General features: G+C 34.4%; 2 protein-coding genes across 2 annotated transcripts; both read right to left on the bottom strand.

Annotated features, from left to right (window-relative positions):
- Positions 1-2,231: 2,231 nt before the first annotated feature.
- Positions 2,232-4,128, bottom strand: LOC11423703 (N-acetyl-alpha-D-glucosaminyl L-malate synthase). Its single transcript, XM_003628850.4, has one exon. It carries the CDS (start codon positions 3,885-3,887, stop codon positions 2,418-2,420), a length of 1,470 nt encoding a protein of 489 aa, XP_003628898.1. The 5' UTR covers positions 3,888-4,128; the 3' UTR covers positions 2,232-2,417.
- A 204-nt stretch (positions 4,129-4,332) lies between these two features.
- Positions 4,333-20,403, bottom strand: LOC25502890 (kinesin-like protein KIN-14B). Its single transcript, XM_013590661.3, has 23 exons — positions 19,931-20,403; positions 18,546-18,669; positions 18,086-18,172; positions 17,721-17,891; positions 17,513-17,619; positions 17,242-17,373; positions 16,941-17,119; positions 16,521-16,682; positions 15,169-15,260; positions 13,444-13,595; positions 13,048-13,221; positions 10,803-10,949; positions 9,973-10,146; positions 9,421-9,492; positions 9,244-9,317; positions 8,935-9,169; positions 8,194-8,385; positions 7,865-8,056; positions 6,849-7,199; positions 6,190-6,288; positions 5,445-5,585; positions 5,199-5,357; positions 4,333-4,979 (listed from the first exon to the last, which is right to left on the bottom strand). The coding sequence occupies exons 1-23, from the start codon at positions 20,150-20,152 to the stop codon at positions 4,524-4,526; spliced, it is 3,894 nt and encodes a 1,297-aa protein (XP_013446115.1). The 5' UTR covers positions 20,153-20,403; the 3' UTR covers positions 4,333-4,523.
- Between the last annotated feature and the right edge of the window lie 1,600 nt (positions 20,404-22,003).

Here is a 22,003-nt window from a genome sequence, read left to right as displayed (position 1 = left end):
CTCAAAGTGAAGTCATGTGTCCTAGATAAAAATAAGGCTTTGTATCAATGTCAAGGTCAACCTTAAGGGAGTCAATGTTTTGTGGTTGGACTGTGATCCTCTATACTAAGCGGTGACTCAAGAACACGTCACTGATGCATGCAAAACTCCTTGCTAAGAAAAGAAACATTGATCTGATTTATGGAATTGATTAAAATTAATTTAGAGCATCATTAATGGAAGTGAATTGTTGATTCGCTGACTACAATTAAATAATATCTCAACATTCAATCGGGCATTCAAAAACAATGGATTATTCAACAACGATCAGTGGCGTATCCAGGATCTTAGATCAGGAGGTGCAGACTCTTAAACTTCATTAATAATTTCTTTAGGGAAACTTTTTTTTTTAAGGATTCTTTAGAGTTTACACACACACATATATAATGGCAAGAGAAATATCATCAATATTATGTCGTTAATGTTTTACAAATGAAACACATTAAGTTTGTGGTAAACTCCTTATCCCTGACTGCAGTACACATTCTACATGATTTTTATCTTAACGTTGAGGAGAAATTGAAGTAGTAATAATATAATATTAAGAATGGGGAAAAAAGTAATTAAAACACTAAGAAACAGCCAGAGCGTTGACTGAAGAAACTAGAAAAATTTGCATGGTGTGTGATGTGCAACGCCTGCTATCTGTTATGCGTCAGAAGGTGAGAGAAAAATCATTGGGCTTGGACTAGTGCAGTGCAGAGTTGGGTAAAACGTGGGTGAGGAGGTGCAAAATAAATATTTGAGGGTGTGCAGATACAAATAAAATAAGATATTTGGTTGAAAATTTAAAATTTCAAGGGATGCAGGTGCACAGCCTCACTAAGAGGTGGCTCCGCCCATGACAACGGTGATTATACTTCATCTCTATATAATGGATCAAGTTTTGTCTAAATAAGGGTGCTAACCTATACAACACTTAAACATATTCACGTATATACAATCATTCAAAGTCTATCATGTTCATATATTATTGTACTTAGAGTTCATATTTGTTCATAATATACACCTTGTCTAGAAACACTCAAGAGATAGTGTTATAATGTATTGTACTTAATTCGTATACTACTACTAGATTTTATGTAAACACATTTATTTTAATCACTTATTGTAAATCTCTGGATTGAGATTAGGAAGTTCTCTAGGTTTACGCATAAAATCTAAGACTAGGTTGTCTTGGTGGTATTGAAATAATTGGTTGATTATAGTGAATCTCTCAGAATTACGAGGGGATTGGATAAACTCCGGATTGTGGACTGAGTGAGGATTACCTGCTTGTTTCATCTCTCTTCCTTTATCTCTTTACTACCTGCATTTGCATTTACATGTCCAAAGAGATCCAAATGAATTATGAAAAAAGACTGACGCAATTCAAACCTCTTCCATTTTTTGTGTTTTTGCCACCTTCAAACAAGTGTCTTTTTTCAGTAATGTCACACTCATTCTTCTTGTTCATTGTTGACTGATGTTTTCAAGAATGTGATAACCGCATGCATGCATTGTACGATTCTTAGTGGTAAATATGATAAGGCGAAAATTACTTATATTTTATAAGAGTTGTGTTATTTCAACACAGATTTGTCAACAACATATTCGACATTGTATAAAATATATTCAACATATTAAAACACATTTGTCATTTTCTTTTAGATTTTTTTTAACGGCAAATGTTAGTTTATTAGTAATTGTTATGTTAATTTCTTCTCCTCAGCAGAACTTGAACCTAAACCTTCAACTCTTTAACCCTTAGCTTCAACTCCTTAACCATTAGTTCAAACCAATCGAGCTATCCAACCCCTAATTTCTCTTCGATTCATTCCCTAAACTATATAAATATAATATATATAATCATACTAAATAATCCCTAAAACATAAAATCTGCCAATTTAGTGTTCTAAAGTGTATAAAAATCCGTCAATTTAGTCCCTTAAATGTGTTAATACCGAAGACTAGATTGCCAGATCTCATATACTTTAATCAAGAAAATCAACAATGAACCAAGATGATTTAAGATTATTCAAGAAGATTGAAGCAGTTGCAGCATTACGTGAGAAGATAAATGTTCTCACAACCAATTTTATAAGGTCGTGTCTAAGTATTCCCAATACAGTAGAAGACACTCTCACTTAAGAATGTATAAAGTTCATGATACGGATACCTAAGAAAATATTAATTACTATTTACTTCGGTTACATGACATATCAAAAGGTTCAAGCTTCTGAGAACACACCAAGTATAGTTGCAAGCTATCATGTGAAAATATTACATAAAATAGTGCAAAGATTGGCAAACAAAGTTATAAGGATTCACAAAATACACTGATGGCTTAAACAACAAGCTTCTGCATTTTTCCTCTACTTTTTGAAATTGAAACTTGTTTAATTACTCAATGGATGGTATTCACAAAAATTATCCTCATGATTTAAACTGGATATGCAAAGAAAAAGTCTTTCATAAGCAGCCACCATTTTGGTAGCAGTGAACAATTGCAAACCTCTTTCCCTAGCAACTTGACCTTTCTTGTTTAGAATTCCCCTTCCACCAACCCATGTCTCATATATGGCTTTCTTAAGTGAAATCACTGTTGGTGAAAATGTATAACCCATTTCATTGCCAACAATTACAGACCCTAAAATACTTGCAAGTCTAGTAGCCATTACTGGCTTACCACTCAACATAGCTTCTAGAAGAGTGTGATCCAAACCTTGTGCTCTTAAAGTAGGGTTTACAAATATGTCAATAGCATTATAGAAAGAAGCAAGTTCACCTTGTTCAAGGGGTCCTAAAACCAATACATTTGACCCAAGTTCTCTATATCTTGCTGCCCAAGGTCCATCTCCAGCCACAAGAACCATGCTACTTTCTAAAAAGGTGTTGTTTTCTTCAATTATTTGTTTTAAGGCTTCAAACATTAAAGGGTGTCCTTTGTCTTTTACCAACCTCCCTGCTAGTCCTATCACCAATGACTTAGAATTTGGAACTCCGTGCTTTTTCTTGAATTCTTTCCCCTTGGAATTATCTTGCTTGAAAACTTGTTGATCAACGCCGTTAAGAATAATATGAACCCTTTCTTCTGGAATCATGTAGACCGTCTTTAGTATATCACCGGCATGATCACTTGTTGCGACATGATGGGCGTAATTTGTGAAAAACTTGATCTCTTCAACAACTTTTATTGTTCTTTCTTTTATTGCATTTGTTTGTGGTTCTTGGGGTGGTCTTAGAAGTTCTTGAATGATGTCGGAATGAATAGTCTCGTATGCGATTCCATGCCATGTGACAGCCAAATTGGTGATGTATCGAGATCGTGTGTACCTAAGGCCAACACTTTCAGTGTGAACAATGTCAAATGGCCTAATGGTTGAGTTTTGGAGTTGATATTGCTCCCAAACTATGGCTTGATCGAGGTAACCGGCAGGTGATGGTTTTGAGAAGTGAAAATGTACATTGTTGTCAATTGAGTGGTTAGAGAACGAGGGGTTTGTTGAAGTGGTGAATATGTGAAGTTCATGGCCTCTTTTGGCAAGGGCAAGGTGAAGTGTTAAGGCATGGCGTTCAAGTCCACCTGCATGAGATCTTTGTGGCCATTTCTTGACAAAAAGTGCAATCTTGAGGAATTTTGAAGCTGGGTTTGATGGAAAGATTAGATTGTTCCATGCTAAAGGATATGAAAGGAGATTGATTGGTTGAGTTTGATTTTGTAGTGTTGTTTGGTAAGCAAAAGGTGAATAGCATTGGCTGCAACAATGTGTCCAGGAAAGGAATAAGATGATAGAGCAAATGGAAAAAATAACGACAATGTAGCAAATTTTTTGAAATCTAAATACAGAACTTCGATCCTTTGCCATGGAATATAAGATGAGAATGAGGCTATGGTCACATAGTTTTGTGTAATTAGTTTTAAATACACTCAAAGGGAGACAAGAAAGTATACATGAAGAAACCTATCACATGGTCTCTAGGCCTCAGCACAAGAAGATTGTTGACTTTGATAATTGGATTTGCTTAAACGGCAAATTTGCCTCTCCACTTGTCATTTTACAACAATTGTCTATAAAAACCTACAGGAAGGAAAATAAATTTGTTCACTTCCATATAAAAAAATATGTTTTTCTTATTCCCAACAGTTCAATTTAGCAAGGTGTACATATATTCTAACTGAGATATCTACTTACTAATGACAAGGAGACCTGTATCTAAATTGAAATCGGGTGTGTCTGCTTGTTCACCTGTTTGAGTTTGGTAAATGTGGACATAAATAAAGTTATTTGGATCAACTGCACAAGCAAAAACTGAAGAAGAATTACGATAAAATAATTGCTACTAAATACATTAATGTTGGGTAACGATTACATTTTACACAGATTTTGCCTGCACAAGAATAATGCAATACCACTAAACCCAACCCCAAAAGAGCATTGACAGTTTAGTTTACCATAACAAACTTCAGGCATAGTAGTTAACAACCATACAGCTTTCAATGGTCATGTTCTCACATCTTTGAGTGCACCTCCTTTCTCGAGTTCATTGACCAAATCTCTAAGAGATGGAACCTTAGTAGCCAAGGTTCTATATAATCTAGAATACCGTGCTCGAGTGCCATCTGCGGTCCTTGCTAGGGCAAGCAAGCTTAGAGCCTCAGGTAGTTCAGAGAATATTTGTTTCATTTCGTCTAAGCTCAAATTTTCCAAAACGGATGGCCTAGGGGCAACCCTCACAATTTCACCACCTTTAGGTTCTTGAACTCGAGCTTCAGCTTTAATGACCAGCTCTGAATTTGAGTTTGCACCACATTTTATTATAAATGGTGTGGCAGTGCCTGTATTAAATTGGAGTACATTCCACTGTGCCACGTCAATTTCTGATCCGGTGCCTAGATCTGTTGCTGGGTTGCGATCATGAGATAGATCTTGAATGCGGTCATCTTCTTCAGGAATTGACTGTATCATAACAATAGAAGAGTTAGGCATCTCAAAGGAAATCAATCTAAATTATTTTTATCAGTTCAATCCTCAGTAGTTTAAAAACTCAACTCTAGTCCCTATAAGAGCAAACAACTAGTGTTGGTTTATTTCAGCAAAATTGTGATGGTAATTTGAATAGTATTACCAACTCAAAAACACGAGAGAAACGAGGGCGAGATGAGTTACTCTGCATACCTCAACCATGTGGCAAGCATTGGCAATCTGGCTCTCAGCACATGGATGATCAATTTCCAGAAGTGAAGGCATCTGTTCTTTTAGTTCATCAAGAGAAGCAAGCAATGCTCTTTTCTTACTTTTGCTTAAGATGCTCACAGAAGACTGTCTTGTTATATCCTGTTTAAATAATACCTATAATTATTGATATATATCCAATAGGTTTACAAACTTTAAAAAACGGATTGGTACAAATAATATTGGAACCTTGATCTGCTTTAATATTCCATCAAGTGAAATGAGAGACGCTAATCGTGCATCTTCAGCTGCAGTAGAAGGATTTGAAATAGGCGAACCCCCATTTTCCAATGTCAATAAAGCTACATCACTTCTCATTTGTTGCAGAATCTGATTGTAAGAATGAAGAACTTGATATTAACCAATGATGATAAGAAAATCATTTAAGAAAATAATAGTGCACTAGCTAGTACCATTTTGTAAATGATTTTAAAATCGGATATATACCATTAACAAAGCAGTAGTAGACTAGTAGCTAGTAGGGAGGAATTAATAACCTTTGAGCACATACCAATTTAATGAAAATACCCATTCATATTTAATCCAAGGTTAACAAATATAGGATTTTCATCCAAGGCTAACTCCATTAACCTAGATTAAAACTGTAAACAATCAAACGCAAGAAATCTCTATAGCCCTAGAAGCAAAATAGCATAATATCATGATTATATCTTACGATGGTTGATAAGATTATATAATCCCTTAGGATTGGTGCCTAATGTCCATATTGATCTAATTTCACAAGTTTGTTTCCACATTTAATAAGGATCAAGTTTTTCAGAAGAATAAAGAGATTAGTGCTGTCTTTTATATCACCTCATATCACCCCAATAACTATAAAGAGAACATTCTGCAGAAACTCTTAGATATATGGGGTAAATTCATATATAACAACGACATCCATGTACATTTAAAAGTTAAAAAAATTAAGCACCTTCCTTCGTTTATGATCAACAGATTCGAGAGCTGAACGCAACTTTGCTACTTGCGGCGCATCTTCAGCCTCTTCTGTTGCCAAGGTACCAGCAATATCCTGACAACCGAAAGTTTATAAGCAACGAAGGCCATATATACATATGATACACATGGATACAAGAAGTTTCTAAAAATCACGATACGATACAATCAAGAGATACATCAACAAAAATGTGTGTGTAGAGAGAGAGAGCATAAATGCACAATGTTTGTAAAGAGATGTTCACATTGCTAATTACGCATTAATATATAAACATATCAGTAATCAGTATATGATGATCACAATTTACAAAATAATAATAATAATAATAATAAACTTGTGATCCTAACAAGATGCCAACTGTGTTTTTAGTTGGGAAGAAGCATCAAGATGTATTTGAGAAGTATCGGTGGAAATATTTTTAGATAGAATTAAAATAATTATTGGATACTTTTGTCGCATATTGGTATCGGATACGTGTTGGAAACCAATACTTTTCCATTTTTGAAATATACGGGCTTCATAATTTGTAAGAGTACCATATCTCAACTCAAGATAAATAAGTGTTCTTCCAGTAATCAAGAATCTGTGAGATATGCCTTTATAGTCATTCTAAGCAGATCTAACATGAGAGGTACCTTTAAATGCTGTAGTTGAGAAGTATATACACGTTTTGAATATTCAAATAATAGCTGGCCAAGGGCATCAGTGTGTGGAGGCAAAGCAGCACCGAGTCCAGCCATCCAACCATCCATAATTGCTGTTGAAAGAAGTTCCAACTGACCAGTTGACCCCCCGGATGCATCATTTCCAGAAACAGATAGAAAGTCAAAGCTCTCTGCAAGCCAGGATCTAATCTGGCGCTGCAGCTCACCTGCTGGAGTATGTACAAAGAGCGCAGCAAGAGCCTTGTTACCTATTGCAAAACTTTTGGCTTCCTCGGTAATTTCTCTAAGCTTCCCACCAGTCACCTGCTGTCTCCAAATTTCCTGTGCCGTTTGTTTCGAATTGCAAAGAAAGTAAGGTAAAATGAAGAATCTACTTGCAACAGAGGTTCTATAAATGAATGAATTTTGTATGTATTAGACAGAAAAGAAAACAGGGCACATAAGCAACCCAAAAGCTAAAAAGAAACTTTGAATTTTAATAAGGGTCTTGTTCATTCCTCAACCTGTTATTAAGATGATAATATAATTATACTCCCTCCGTCCCAGTTTAACTGAGCCAGTTTTCCATTTCACACAGATTAAGAAAAGTGTATAAAGTAAAGAGAGAGAAAAATAGTTTTGAGTGCCTTTTTCAAGTATTGGTGCATTCTTCTTTATCATAAATGTAAACTAGAATATATTGAATTGGGAGTTGTGAAAGTAGTATTAATTAGAGTTATAATTGGAGAAAAGTAATTAATGTTGCATTGAAAAGTGAAATGGGTCAAGATTCTTGGGGACAATATTTTTTTACAAATGGGTCAGTTAAACTGGGACGGAGGGAGTATAAGATACGGACAACAAGAAAAGATTAAAAAAAATATGTCCAGAGTTTGAAAAGAAATCTTGTGAGAAACTATTATTTCATTCTTCAAAAGTTTTCTACTCCTCATTAGCTGAACTCTTCTGTTGATAATAATAATAGATTAATAGGTATTAGCAGCTACCTGATCAATCCCACGAATCTTCAACACAACAGATGAAAATTTGGACTTCTTTTCTGGCTTTAAATTCACTTTAAATCCTTGGATCTGCTCATCGACATATTGCACAGGAGACCTTCCAGGACTATTCCCTCGGCTGGAACTTCTACTGCGCCCTGTATTAGTCTTCTCAAGAAAGCACTCCACAGGCAAGACCTTCCAAATCAATGTGCAAGATTCACCAAATTAACATAAGGTATGCCACTAGACTCGATAAAACACCGCAAAATACACAGTCAAAACTGTATCATATTCTTTTGAAGAGAAATCCAATAACCTCTACCTGTTATTACCTTAATTGATTGCAATTCTGGGGATCTTGCAAGTAAAGATCGTATATACAGAATTCTAACACGTGAAACAAGCATGGTGTCCATTACTCGCTTTGGTTCCATTTTCCTGATAAAAGAGAAAACAGCATCCCTAATTTCAGCAAGTATCTCATGCTCTCTAGAGGCGCCGGCTTTGATGACAGCAGCCAGAACCTGCACCAATTTTAAATACAATCATAAAAAAGTCTAGCTCGTAATAAAGATTGAAAAACTGTCAGTATGGGAATTGGTGCAACCGTTCAGGCATTTTACTGAGAACCAGAGCAATCAACACCAATGAAATGATCCGTCAAAAAGAAACAATCAATTGGTGTCTTTACTCCAGCGTCTTTTGTGGATAAAATTATATCTACAACCTCTCTTTGATGCCCAGAATATACTGTTCTTTACCGCCAACTTTGAAACAGTTTCCATTGATTTTAGGATCAACCGGTTTTTTGAGTTAAGCCTTCTCTGTTCCTCGTTCAATAAGTTAAACCGGCCAGTCTTGTTCAGTTTTGAAAACAAGGTTTTTGCAAACAGTTTAAAGTTATAGGATAGTTGGTTTATACAACAACAAAAAAAATCTCATTTTTCTCCTGAGGCTTGTGCCCGACACATTAAAGACTCAGACTGTTATAGAAGTGGAAAGAACATATCCGCAAATGCTATTATAAAGCTGTTTTCAGCAAACCGAATCATAAATAGATCACTGATACATACCAGCATCAATAGCTTGTTTGCACCATCAGAAATGGCAGCATGACCTTCATATTGATCTGGATCAAAGTCATTTAAGGCAGTAGTAAGATATTCACCCGCAGGGGTGGTCTTGACAATTTCGGAGCCAGATTTAACCAAAGCAACTGTTCCATCGTTCTTAGCAGCAGCAGCAGCAGTCAAAGGTGAAGAAAGAGCATGCATGGAATTTGCTGTTGGGTTGTTGCTAGTGCCATTCCTAATTCATTTCCAATTAATTATATATTGTGGAACAAAAATTGCAAATCATACAAGCAATAGAATAGATTCTACCTTTTCATATTCTGAGGCTGAATATTAACCGATTCACGAGATAATGGACTTGACGGCGGAAAAGAAGGTGCCACCTTTAAGAAACCAGAAATACAGCACGTAAGTGTGATTATCAATGTAAATATTGAAACTTTCGATTGTATGAAGTCAACCAGGTATATAGTGAAACTTTCCTACCTTAGGTGACCCAGCCACAGATGTTTTCTCAGTCAATCTATCGAACAATTTCTCATTTTCTTCATGCAACCTCTGCAAAAATTCAAATATAAAATTGAGCTCCTCGTGAAAACAGAAGTTACACTGGGCAAATCCAAATCCAAAACATCTAAAAAATAAAAAATTTAAGCTGGTCTTTCTTGGTTGCAAGTTTAGGTTTATTTGTTCTATTTCATTGCAGATATGGTGCCGCCAGGGCAATGAAACATTTACTAAATCTATACTCATTTTTTGTTTAAAAGCTTTTTTATCTACATTGTTTCTGTCATGGAGATCAGCCCATTCTTAAACTATGCTCCTATATCCGTATGTACATCACTTTGTATCTACAAGATGTCATGTTCCGAGTACAATGGCCATTAATGTTTTTTATTAAAAAAAATCCAGATCAACAAAAAATAATAATAACCATGATTAAACGTGGAGGTCAAAGAAGTAAAAAATAATAACCATAATTTAATAGGAAAAAAAAATACGTAGACTACTACTAACAGACACAACTGTAAAGCAGACCTCAATAAGAGCATCACGTTTCTTGAGTTCCTCTTCTAATTTTTTCGCTACCACAGTGCCATCTCCAGTAGATCTGGAATCAGATTTAGCTGCAGACTCTGGCTCTGACGTTGAACTGCTTTTGCTGGATCCAAGAGCTTCACTTAGCTCAGTTTCAAGGGTTCTGATTTTAGCCTGATTCAGAGACAAGAAAACAGAGAAGGGTACATAAATTGGTTAACAAGCATGAATAATGATGATCACATACATAATTACATCTAGGGTAAAGGTTTTGTAAGTTGCACTCTTGTATTGGTTCTAGATTATTTGTCTAAATTTGGAGTGATGTCCCTTAGATTAATTTTTGTGTATGCACCATCTATCTTAGGATCATTTCATATCATAAATCTCCATTAAAATATTTTCATGTGCATAAAAACCTTGTTTGAAAATGTTTTAGAGCAAGATATTGATTTGAAAGATTTTGCCTAAGTATGATTCGAATCAGACCTTGTTTCTCAAATTTCTATAAGGTTCTCCTTTAAACGACTCGAATCATGGATAATCAAAGGATCTTTTCATTAGAATCATTATGTTTCGAATCATGGATGGTTTCTCAAAAATCTAGACTTTCTATTTGCATTCTCAAATCACAAATCCGGCGATTCAAATCATTCTTCATCAGGATCATAAATCTTGACGAAAATTTGAATCATTATTTATATGTATTAAATAATTTTTAACATATGATTCGAATCACTAAATGAGCTATTCAAATCGTAAATGGTTTTACGCACACCATTAAGTTCGTATTGAATATTTTATGCAAACTAGCATAAGATTAGACCAACCTGTAAACTGTGGATGGATGAATCTTGCTGTTGTATCTGCAATTTTTGATCTTGTTCTAACTGTAATAGCTGAGCAACTTGATTTCTAATCTGAGTACTTTCTTCTTTCTCAATCTTATACTTATCTGAGAGCAAAATATGCTCTGACTGCAAGAGGTAAAAGCAACAATATAGCTCACTGACAAGACTGAAGCCTATATATTCAAAGCTAATAACAAAGTGTTGATAGAAGAGTATGATTGTATGCAGTTAGTGATAATTTTTTAACACAATATCTAAGTCTCTTAGGTAAACAAAGTACACATGCCATTAATCAATGAGATTAATTCATAGATAGAATTGAAAAAAAAAAAAGTACATATTTAAGCCGAAATTAGAAGAATAAAAATAGTGAAATACTACCTTTTTTTTCATATGAAACAAAATACAGTCATTAGGATCAGGAAAGAATACTCATTAAATGCATACATTTACACGAGGAATAGGACGATTATCAGCTAACATAAATAAGTATAAAAGAAATTCTAATTATTAATACTCGTGAAAATTAGGTGGTGTTGGTTGGGACCTTCAAGTGTGCTCCTCCTCAAGGTCTCAGGTTTGATTCTCCCCAGTGCCAATTTAGGTGGGAAAGTTTAGCTTCTTCGAAAAAAATACTCGCGAAAATTAGTATCTATTTCATATAATCAGAACAAAAGAAATAACCTAATTGTTTCTTATAAAACAAACCGGAGGTAGTAACAATTATCCTAATATTTGAAAGTCTTTTGAGTGTAGAGTAAATCTGTGCAGACTCTGTTTTAAGGTGTTCTTCTTGCATGTGCTATAATTGTGACTTATTAGAGTCTGTTACAGACTGTTCGACAGTCGGTAAGAATTATGTTAGAGCTAACAGACTGTATAAATTTTAGAAAATCTCTGAAGATACAGTAACATTTTAATAATAAAATATTTTCTCAGATATTGATTTCTAATTCCTCTGGTCTTCGCAGTTAGAACTTGAGTTCAGGTGGTGCAATTCCAATTGTCTCTCTTGTCATTCACGCTGCATCTGGCTGCAGCATTGTTGTCAAACTCGCTAGTTGTGACATGTATGAGGTTAGGTGTAAAAACTGAGTCAACTTGCGCAGAAACTTGTTTGCTCATAAGACTTGAGCTAACTGTGATCAAATGCAACTTAGCTCAATGAGTCAGAAAACTTGCATAGAAGTGGGGAATAAGACCCAACACACACCCAAAATGACAATGTTAGGACTTAGGACTCCCAACCCATATTTTTGTTTGACCAAAATCTGAGAGCCGGTGTGAACTCGTCTCGCTCAGCATCAACCAGTGTGAAGCAGGGTGAATCACCTAGTTTTGATAAGAAGTCAGGAACCCACCATAAACTCGTGTGATCCGTTTTGGGATGAACTTAATAGCTCGGATCTGCGTTTTGGATGAGCCCAAGTTGCTTTGCCATAGGCTTCGTCTTAGAATCTCAGGTCATCAACAATTTTTTTCTGTGAATAGTGGATTATTTATTTGTGGGTTAATATATATTTACCCTGCAATTTGAAGATTCTTTGATTTTGGACCTTCATGAATTTTGACTGTACAAAATCGATGATATGGCAGGGAGCTAAACCAAAATTTGCTCAAATTACAGGGAGCGGAAGTACCTTAAAGTTTGAAAATTGATGCCATGAAGGTCCAAAATCAAATAATCTTCTAGTTACAGGGTTGGAATCTAAACAAAAAATTTACAAGGGGGTAAACTAGAAATCGCTAATATTACAGAGGGGTGAACATATATTAACCCTTTATTTGTTAATTGTTACTATGTTTCAGTTTTTCAATATTTTGGAATAAACCGGTAGAAAATGTTTTTCATATATTTCAAAGTTGTAAATAGAATGCAGATGCTAAAATGATTCTATTGCTTCTGTTAAAACGATCAAATTCAGTCACAAATGAGAGAGGAACAGCTATATATAGTTGACTCTTATCCTACACAAGTGATTTATCATGCACTAACACCGGACAGCTGTCATTCACAATGAACATCTGTCAGATGACTAACTATTACTAACTATGAACCTATATTCTCAAAAAATCTTGTACAAAAGTTTTTGTTCTTCCAACATTTTGCAGCATGAAAAGAAAATAGAATGACTCGATGGATAAAACACAAGTCATGCATGCAATATTTTGAAAACAAATCTGTCAAACTACCAATAACTAGTTGCTTCATAAATTGCCAAACCTTTAAATCGGTCTGCAATGCAGAGGAAACTTTCCATGCCTTTTGTACTTCATTGAAGAGTAAAACGCACTGATCGTTAGCATCTTTAAGGGCCTGCTTGAGTCCCAGACCCTCTTGCTTTAGATCAAGAATTTCTTTTTCCTTCTCATACAACTCCTTACGGGCATCATTGGCCTATAAAACAATGACAAATAGAATGCAGAATATAAATAAGGATGCTATAATTTTATCTTTTATCATATATAGGCATCATTCTATCCAGTATCCACATGTAATTTTATCTTTTATCCTATGTAATTTATAATAGTAGTTATTATGGTTTCAAAATGCTTTGATCAAAAATTCATACAGATGGGTAAAACAATATCAAAATTATAAATGGGAATGGGAACTTACAACATCTCTCCATTTCTTTATTGTATCTCGGTTTCCAAGACTTAAGACAGAATTTCGAGCTCTAGCAGAGAAATTCAGAGACATTAATGTCTCTGATAAATTTGAAACACTCGGACAGACATTCACAATCGTCAGAGTTTTTGAACTCCCACCTGCACATCAAATAACAGACTTGAAATATATGCAAATAAAGTGTATATATATAAGTATATGTGTTGAGAAGGAAAAGAGATGAGACAGGTGATGGCCATGAGTCAGATTACAGACTAAAGGATATTATATTCACTAAGAGTCATATATGCAAGGATTTACGGTGACCCCAATTTCGATATCTACATTATAATACACAAAACAGAATCAATCCATAATTACCCATCATGACATTATTCCTTGACAACGTATTTGAGGAACTCTCAGTGACTTAGTGAAGACTGAAAATCTCTATTGATTGGTTATTTGAGTAGACGAAACTAGTGGTAATGTCTCGAGTTATGAGCCATGCCCGGATAAAAAGCTTCACTTATCATATAATTGATCACGTATAGCCTATTTCTAAAATAAAAGATAAAATAAAGTCAAATTGTTTTGATATCAGTTGTAAGCTATTTTCATAAGCTATCTTAGAGAGCTTGTAAAAATAAGCTGAAAAAGCTTATGAACATGTCATAATAAGTTGTTTTCATAAGCTCTCCCAAAAAGTCTCATGGTCTTTATCCTTAATGAAATAGAAACCTATCTCAATGTATTTGGTCCTCGCGTAGAAAACTGACTCTGAGAAGAAATGCAGGCAGTCTAATTATCACAAAGATTATCATCTACACACCATCCTCAAGCCTCGATTCTTTAAGTATTTGAGCTAGATAAGCTCAAAGTGGTTTTTGTTTCCCGATTTCTTCTTTACCTTTGCAGGACGCATGACAGCACCTTGTGTTCCTCTATCTACTGCTCTTATTTTTTTTTTCTCTTTGTTCCTCTCCTTTGTTAGAAGTTTATGAACTTCTATGTCCCCTATTTTTGTTCTTCATTCGACTTTCTTACCCAACTTTGTGCACCCAATCTTCCTAGTTTTTTGAAACTTTTGTCGGCTTCTTTTATACATGAAGACAACTTTGCAGTTTGCTCCCATCTTTTGACATAGGCAGTTCTGGTTTCTTGCTGCCAACTTGATCTTTCGATTCCAAATTGTTTTCTGCCTTCGCCCCTGCTTTTTGTTTGACTCACTTGTCCTCTTTCTTTGGGTCATGCTACCCTTAACTTTTTTTTATAGGCTTGTGCCAATGCAACAGGTTCTTGTTAGCTCTCTTGTTGGATACTGCACAGTTTCTGAATGCACCGTTCGCATCCCACAGGCCCAGATTCAAGATTGGAGCGCTAATACCAATTGATAGAACCCAGTATCCTATTAGAGAAAATAGGGAAGAATTCCCATGAATGCACAACAAAATAGAAGATATTTGAGGCTCTGGCTACCTCTTAAATTCCCAAAGGATGCAGCTATTTAAAATTGACCTCCCTCCCTCTAACCCTTGCCTCTTAATACTTCATTACCCACTTGCCCCCTCAACTAATTCCTAACAAATTAAATAATTGGGATTAACTATCAAGTATCACCTAACTAGCCCCTTAATAGACATTCAAATTCTGTTACTAATACATGATCATCTGATAACTCAAATAGATGCTAAAACAAGCTCATAAATAGAAGTAGGAAGAAAATATCAATACCAAGTGAATCTGCTAGTAGTTTTGTTAGCATTGAATTTTCATAAGGAATAATATCCTTCTTAGATGTTAAACAAGACAAAACATCTCCCAACCTGCAAAGACATTTCAAAAATGACACAATGAGTTAGACAATGAAATTTGACATGCATCACATTCTTTTACTCTGCTCAAATTGCCCAAAATTTCAATACAAATTAAGACAGAAATGTATATATATCACACGAAAACTTAACAATCCTATTTATGTTCTTTATAATTCTATCAACATTGGATATACTCATTCTATTTTTAATCTAAAATTTTTGTGAATGGCACGACTGATATTGAGAAAAAAAAAGTTCAAATTCTTCATTTATCAATCTTAAAGTATTTTCTGACAACTTTAATAAAATTGAGCTAATTATTATAAATCATCTATGCAACAAATAGCTCAACAATGGATAGGAAATATGAGTATTTCTGAAATAAGCGAAATACAGTGGAAATGAATTCCAACTGCCACAGAGCAAAGCTCCTACAGATGTTGTCCTTCCTTTCTTGTAAAGAAAGGTTTTTTTTTTTGAAGAAGCTAAATTAGCCCACCCAAATTGGCACCGAGGAGAATCGAACATGAGACCTTGAGGAGGAGCACACTCCCAGGTCTCAAGCCAATACCACCAAGCCAACCCAAGTGGGTTTCTTGTAAAGAAAGGTTAATCAGAAACCCCTTCCTCGTTCAATTGGAATCACTATTTTGAACAATCTAAACCATGAGCAAAACTCCTACAGAGGTTGTCCCTTTTCCTTTCTTGCAAAGAAAGGTTAATTAGAAACCCTATCAACTTTCAATTGGAAATTGGGATCACTATTTTGAACAATCTATCTAGACCATTAACATGTTGATGAGTAAGCCACGCACTCCAGTTCACTGCCGATATGGGGAAACATGGAATCAGTTATCACGTTAGTAAAAGAACCCTTTACTTTTAATTGTTTAGCCCAACCACTATAAATAAACACAATCTACATCCAGTCATAGAAAATTAATTATCTAATAATGAAAAATACACCCTTTCCTTTTAAGTGCTTTGCCCAACCAACTTAAACCTACATCCAGTTATAGGGGACTAATTACCTACAGATATGTTTCCAAAGCAAACACAGAGATGACAAATCTGGTCAGCTGACTTAGTATTTAGTAACATTTGCAAATTGCAACAAGTAATGAAAACTGACAAACCAACAAATATAGGATAAAAGAGAACAGTCAAAGTGCATTGACACCTAAAGAAATGGAGTACAAACATCTTGCCGACTGTTGGGCATATGTATATAATTTTGATAACAAAGGGGGAACATGAAAAATTACATACGCTGAAAGTGACTTCATAACATGCAGCAAATCTGTGACACGCTCACCACTGTCGTCTTCTGTTATTGAACCTTCACTTCCAGCCAAGTCAACCAGAGAAAGTTTACTATATGAGTTCTCACCACTGATTGAATTGTTATAAAATATGTGTATTGTGACAATCCTGACAAAACAAAACATTAAATCAACAGAGCTAAATTAGTGTATATCCCTCACTAGAAATAGAAATACAGCTACACATGCACAAAATATCAAAATTGTAAAATCTACCAAAACCTTATAAAATTGTAAAATCTACCAAAACCTTGTAAAAGTATGCCATCAATATAAGTTTAACATTCAACTTAAAACATAATAAATAAAGCCATGGTACAATATAACCATGGTGACACATGATGTGGGCAGAGAATGTAGACCATACAAATGAGATACGTTGATCTTTAATAAATCATTTCCTCGATTCCGAAATGCAGTTTTTAAAACTGTAGTGAATTCCAAAGGATTATTGACTTTTTCCTGCACCAATTCTACGAAAGATTCATCCGCTCCAAAGCTGAGTGTTGGCATGTTTTTCCCTGACTCCAAAAGTAGATCCCTTGTCTGAAAGCACATAAAAGGAGCTTGCATAAAAAATTTAATAGTCCCAGATGAAATAAAAACCTGGATGCAAAGCAGAGACATGACAAAAAGGGTGTACATGGTAGCTGAAAACTGAAAAAGACCTGTTCATTGTAAAGCTCACAAACTGTAACACAGAATTTGTATTGAGAAGTGGAGGTTGTATCCAAGTTGGCTAAATCAAACAACTCCTCAAAACACCGAGCATATAAACCTCGATCATAGCTTGATCCTTCCTGAGAATAATGAATGAACATCAAATAAGCAATTGATCAGACCAAACATTATTAAATGTAAAAAGAAATTAATAATATCGACCATTGGGCAGAGAATGCACATGGGCACACACGCACAGCAAAAAATATGAAGACTGACCATTGTGTGGGTCTTTCCGGAATGGGTTTGACCATAAGCAAATATGGAAACATTATATCCATCCAAAGCTGACTGCACCAGTGGTTGAACATCACTGAATAACTCAGCTGCAAACAAAGCATAATGAACAATATAAGTAAGCTGTATATCAAAGATCACTTTTCAACTCAAAAAAGATAGTAACATATGAAGAATAGAGTCATTTTACCTTGACCAACATGAGGTCCATAAACTTTATCAAATTCAAAATCTTTTTTGGAGTTAGCCAAGGATTCATCACCAGTATTTACACGAATGGTGTAATCATCTGGAAAATCAACAACTGAAGGACCTTCATCTTCAAATAACGGCCTTGTCCGACAGAATACACGTATGCTTCCTGCAAAAGATATTAACAGCTTAAGTTTTGATCAGCTTTAATAAGATCAAAGTTGATTATTTAACTAGCTTCTGTTCCAGCCACTCCATATAAAACAATGTATAAAAAGTGTATTTGGGTGACAAAAAAAAAATGAGAATATGAAGAAACTGCAGATGCAGAATACTAAAGGAAATTTTATACATAGTAATTACCTTTAGATGTCAATAAATCATTGAACAATCTTTTTTTCTCATTGATCAATGGTGATATTCTTGCTTCAGTTTCAAGGGCTACTTGATCTGAAATTCACAGGTAGGCAAAAAAAAAATCAAAATTTAACGACAAAAATCTAACAGTACAATATATTCACAGATACACATATACAAGGGATTGAATTAGAATGCCATAATTTTGAATAAGGCAACCTCCTCCCCCGCTCTAAACTTTTAGGTACCAAAAAATAAACAATGCATGTATTTCAAGAAACTAAATCTAAACCTACCACATTTATGGTGGTTGCACAGATCAGACAGAGTTTAAAGTATAAGTCTCAAGTTGTCACTGAAATTAAGTTATCCAATCAATAAAAATAATTTATATGAAAAATGTCAAATTTCAAAAATCACTACTAATCTAGCATGACCTAAGAGTCAATACAAATTAGTTTCTTACCTAGTTTGCGGGTTTTCTCAGCAAGAACACCGAGATATCGTGTAACTCGATCAAGTTTTGCATTTGAATATTCTTGAAGCTCACTAGCTTCTTGTCTTAACTGCAAATAGTCATCTTTGGCGAGCTGTGCAAAATATTTTATGTAATTGTTAACACGTGATTAAAATAAAACAAATCAGCAAGAATACGACATAACACTCAACCCAGCATGACTGTAACAATGTGGAGATAACAGATAACAGATATTTTATAGATGCACATTGCACACATTCTAATCATCTTGATAATAAACCATAGCAATATAGCACAGAGATTTGTACCAAATGCCAAACTACCCAAACCCCTTATCTACTCAATAAATCCTAAAATTCAAAAACAAAAAATTATATACTAGTAATACTACAATTATTTGGTTACATTAAGAATCTGGTCATTTAGCTTATACTTTTTATATGCCATCCATGGCAAACATTTGAAATTAGACTCCTATAGGAATTTATTTTTCAAATGAAAATATTAGATAGAACCTGTTTTTATACAAAAACAATTCATTTTACATACATGTGACATCACATCTTCAAAGTCTCCAACTTAGCTCTTGGTTTGAATTGATCCTAAATTCTCCTACACCGAATTCTTCCAGCTCATGTTATATTATTCTAAAAAACCTCCCCCTAACACACCCTAGTCATTAGTTCAAAATATTCACACCTCAAACAGCAAGGAAACCCTCCACTCTGCCCACTTCATCACATAATAACCAAGAACTAAATCATTAAAAGTCATAATAGAGTCAATATATCACCGACACTTTAAATTAAAAGTGTGTCCGGTGTCCAACATGTATCAGCGTCAGTGTCTCACACGAAACCTGCATATGCAGCTATATTCAATTACTTCTATTTTCTTAAATTACTGCTAGTATCTTCTACATGTCAGTGCCAGTATCATGTCTGATGTCTGTGTTTCATCAAAACAAACCTCCCAGCATAATTATTTCTTTTGGAAACTCGGTATCCGGTTTAAAGACCTACTAATCCTCCCAGCAAATTAACTGAAGTAGTTCACACAACAAAATTGGCAAATTTCCACCGATGCCTAAAAAAAACGACAAATCCTCGTTCACTCGAACTCACAGACACATCAAATGAGAAAATCTTTCAACAAATTGACACTATAACAAACTTAATTCAGCTCCAAACAGCATAACACAGTGCATTGAAGTTCCAAAAGCCTCAAAACTAATTTTCCTAACACCTTGACTCTCTCAGAAATTCACACATTCAAACCACGCACCATAAACCACTGAAACACTTACCGAATTGAGAAAAAAACTGAAGAAGAAGCTAAATACAGTTACAATTGAAGATTAAAAAACACATTACCTTAACTTTATCCTTTAACCGTTGAAGCTTAACCGCAGTAGTGTTCTTATGCTGCGGAGGAACCGATGAAGCCGAAGAAATTGAGTATCTTCTCACTAACGACGTATTAGGTTTCCGATCATCGTAATCCGCCGCCGGAGACGACGGCTTTTGCGGCGAGGATGACTTCCACGGTTCGAAGCCAGTAACGTCCCAACTCCAACGGTTTCGTTGCTCCGCCATTGTTGTTTTCTCAGATTTCGTTTTTTTTTTTTTTTGTTTTCAAATTTTGAAATGAAGAAAGTGAAAAAGGAATGTGTAGAATATTTATGTGTATGATATTTTTTGAATTTAAAAATGGAAGTAATAAATAAGATGAGGTGCTTTATGGCTGTTTTGTTATCATTACTATAGATGTGTGTGTGGCTTTTTTTGTTGATAATGAATGGAGGGAGAAGAGAATAGTTTGGTGTTTGGTTTGGAGTGAATTAAACGACGTCGTTTTGAGAATGAAATTCAAAGTGTGTACTGTTTTTGTTGATAAAAGTTGGTTTAGTTGATAAGAAGGTGACTAATTTTCGACAAAGATGTAAGTTCAATTCTTGTGGTCGATGTAAAAATCTTTGTTAGATAATCTATATGTATACATAGAAAAGATCTATGAGGTTTGAGATTTGTCCTGACTTTAATAAACTCAAAACTCAACTAATCTTACCAAGGACGTGAGTTTAACTCTTATGGTCGACGTAAAAACTTCGTTGTTAAATAATCAATAAATATATTTAAGAAATTCTTTAAGTCTTGATATATGTCTTAACTTTGATGAACTTGAAACCTTAAGTTTTTATATTTGTCTTAACTTTGATGAACTTAAAATCTAATTGATCTAAACTTTTTTTTCATTAAAGAAAAGAGTGAGGGTGTTTTTTGAGTGTTGTTGGGCTGTTGTGGCTCACATAATATTTTGTGCTTGTTGATTTTTCACGTTTCGCTCTCAGCTTATTTATTGTTTTGTGTTTTTAGCTTTGAAGTTTGGGGGTTTATGAAGGATAAGGCAAAACATGTGAAGGGTGACACTTGTTCTTCTCTGTTCTTATATACTACCTTCACCTTCACGTTAACTTCTGCTCCCCAACCCAACCAAATTTGTGTGTTTTACGTCGACACGCGAAATAAAGAACTAAAGATTGATATTTTTGTATAGAACATTCTTATTATTATTATTATTTTTTTTTTTAAGAAACATTCTTATTATTCTAACTAGCATTGGGACACTATCATATTGTCCATTTTTTTATTGTGTTAAGATATGTAAATTTAAAAAAATAAAATATATAAAATTTTGATTTTGATAAAATTATAGACATCTTAAACTTTTAAATCGAGATAAATCATACTTATTTTTTTTAATAACATTTTCTTTCCAACTCAATTTTTAATTTACGAATTAGGTGGCATTTAGCTTGCACTACCAAATAGATTGGTCCAACTTAGACCATTTTTTTCATGTTATGATCCATCCACACTAAATCAAACCTATGAACTCTACCTCACTCTTTGCAACTCTGTCTCTGGAACCAAAAAGACTCGTCACTTTTCCTTTATTCCTTTGAGCTTCTTCACTCTTGCAACAATGGGCCTGTTTTTTTTTTTTCTCCTTCCAACAATGGTCTAAAGAATACAATTGATTTCTTTTTGTTCCTTGTTCCTATTTAGCTTTGTGATGTGACAAGTGCAACATGGATGAAGAGATTTCATTCTTAGAAGGATTCTCCAATATTATTATTAGCCTGTTTCATGCGGATTTTAAAAAATTATGGAATCCAAGTATCCAACCAAACATATAAAACTGGTTTCTGAGTTGGGTTAGTAATCAAAGTTGCTATATTTAAAATGTTTAATGGTTTTTGTGTTTCAATTTTCAAGTGCTAGATCTAAAAGTTGTTCTACCAATTCTATTTTCCTGTTTTGTTTATCTAAGATGTGAAGATTGATGAATAATGGACAACCATCAATTCAAGTTCAAAAAAGAATGTATATATAATATATTATGATTTTGCTCTGCAATTGCAGCAAAAAGGAATATGAGTGATG

This window comes from Medicago truncatula, chromosome 8, assembly GCF_003473485.1.
Source record: "Medicago truncatula cultivar Jemalong A17 chromosome 8, MtrunA17r5.0-ANR, whole genome shotgun sequence".
NCBI classification, from domain to species: Eukaryota; Viridiplantae; Streptophyta; class Magnoliopsida; order Fabales; family Fabaceae; genus Medicago; species Medicago truncatula.
This window is presented reverse-complemented; position numbering and strand designations above follow the sequence as displayed.

What these genes read in the sequence shown, in the direction of transcription:
- LOC11423703 (XM_003628850.4), bottom strand. Translation starts at nt 3,887, where the DNA reads ATGGCAAAGGATCGAAGTTCTGTATTTAGATTTCAAAAAATTTGCTAC.
- LOC25502890 (XM_013590661.3), bottom strand. Translation starts at nt 20,152, where the DNA reads ATGGCGGAGCAACGAAACCGTTGGAGTTGGGACGTTACTGGCTTCGAA. An exon ending in ACTACTAGCAGATTCACTTG is followed by an intron (nt 13,596 to 15,168) that starts GTATTGATATTT and finishes TTTGATGTGCAG; the next exon opens with GTGGGAGTTCAAAAACTCTG. An exon ending in AGATTCGTGGGATTGATCAG is followed by an intron (nt 7,200 to 7,864) that starts GTAGCTGCTAAT and finishes CAAACGGCACAG; the next exon opens with GAAATTTGGAGACAGCAGGT.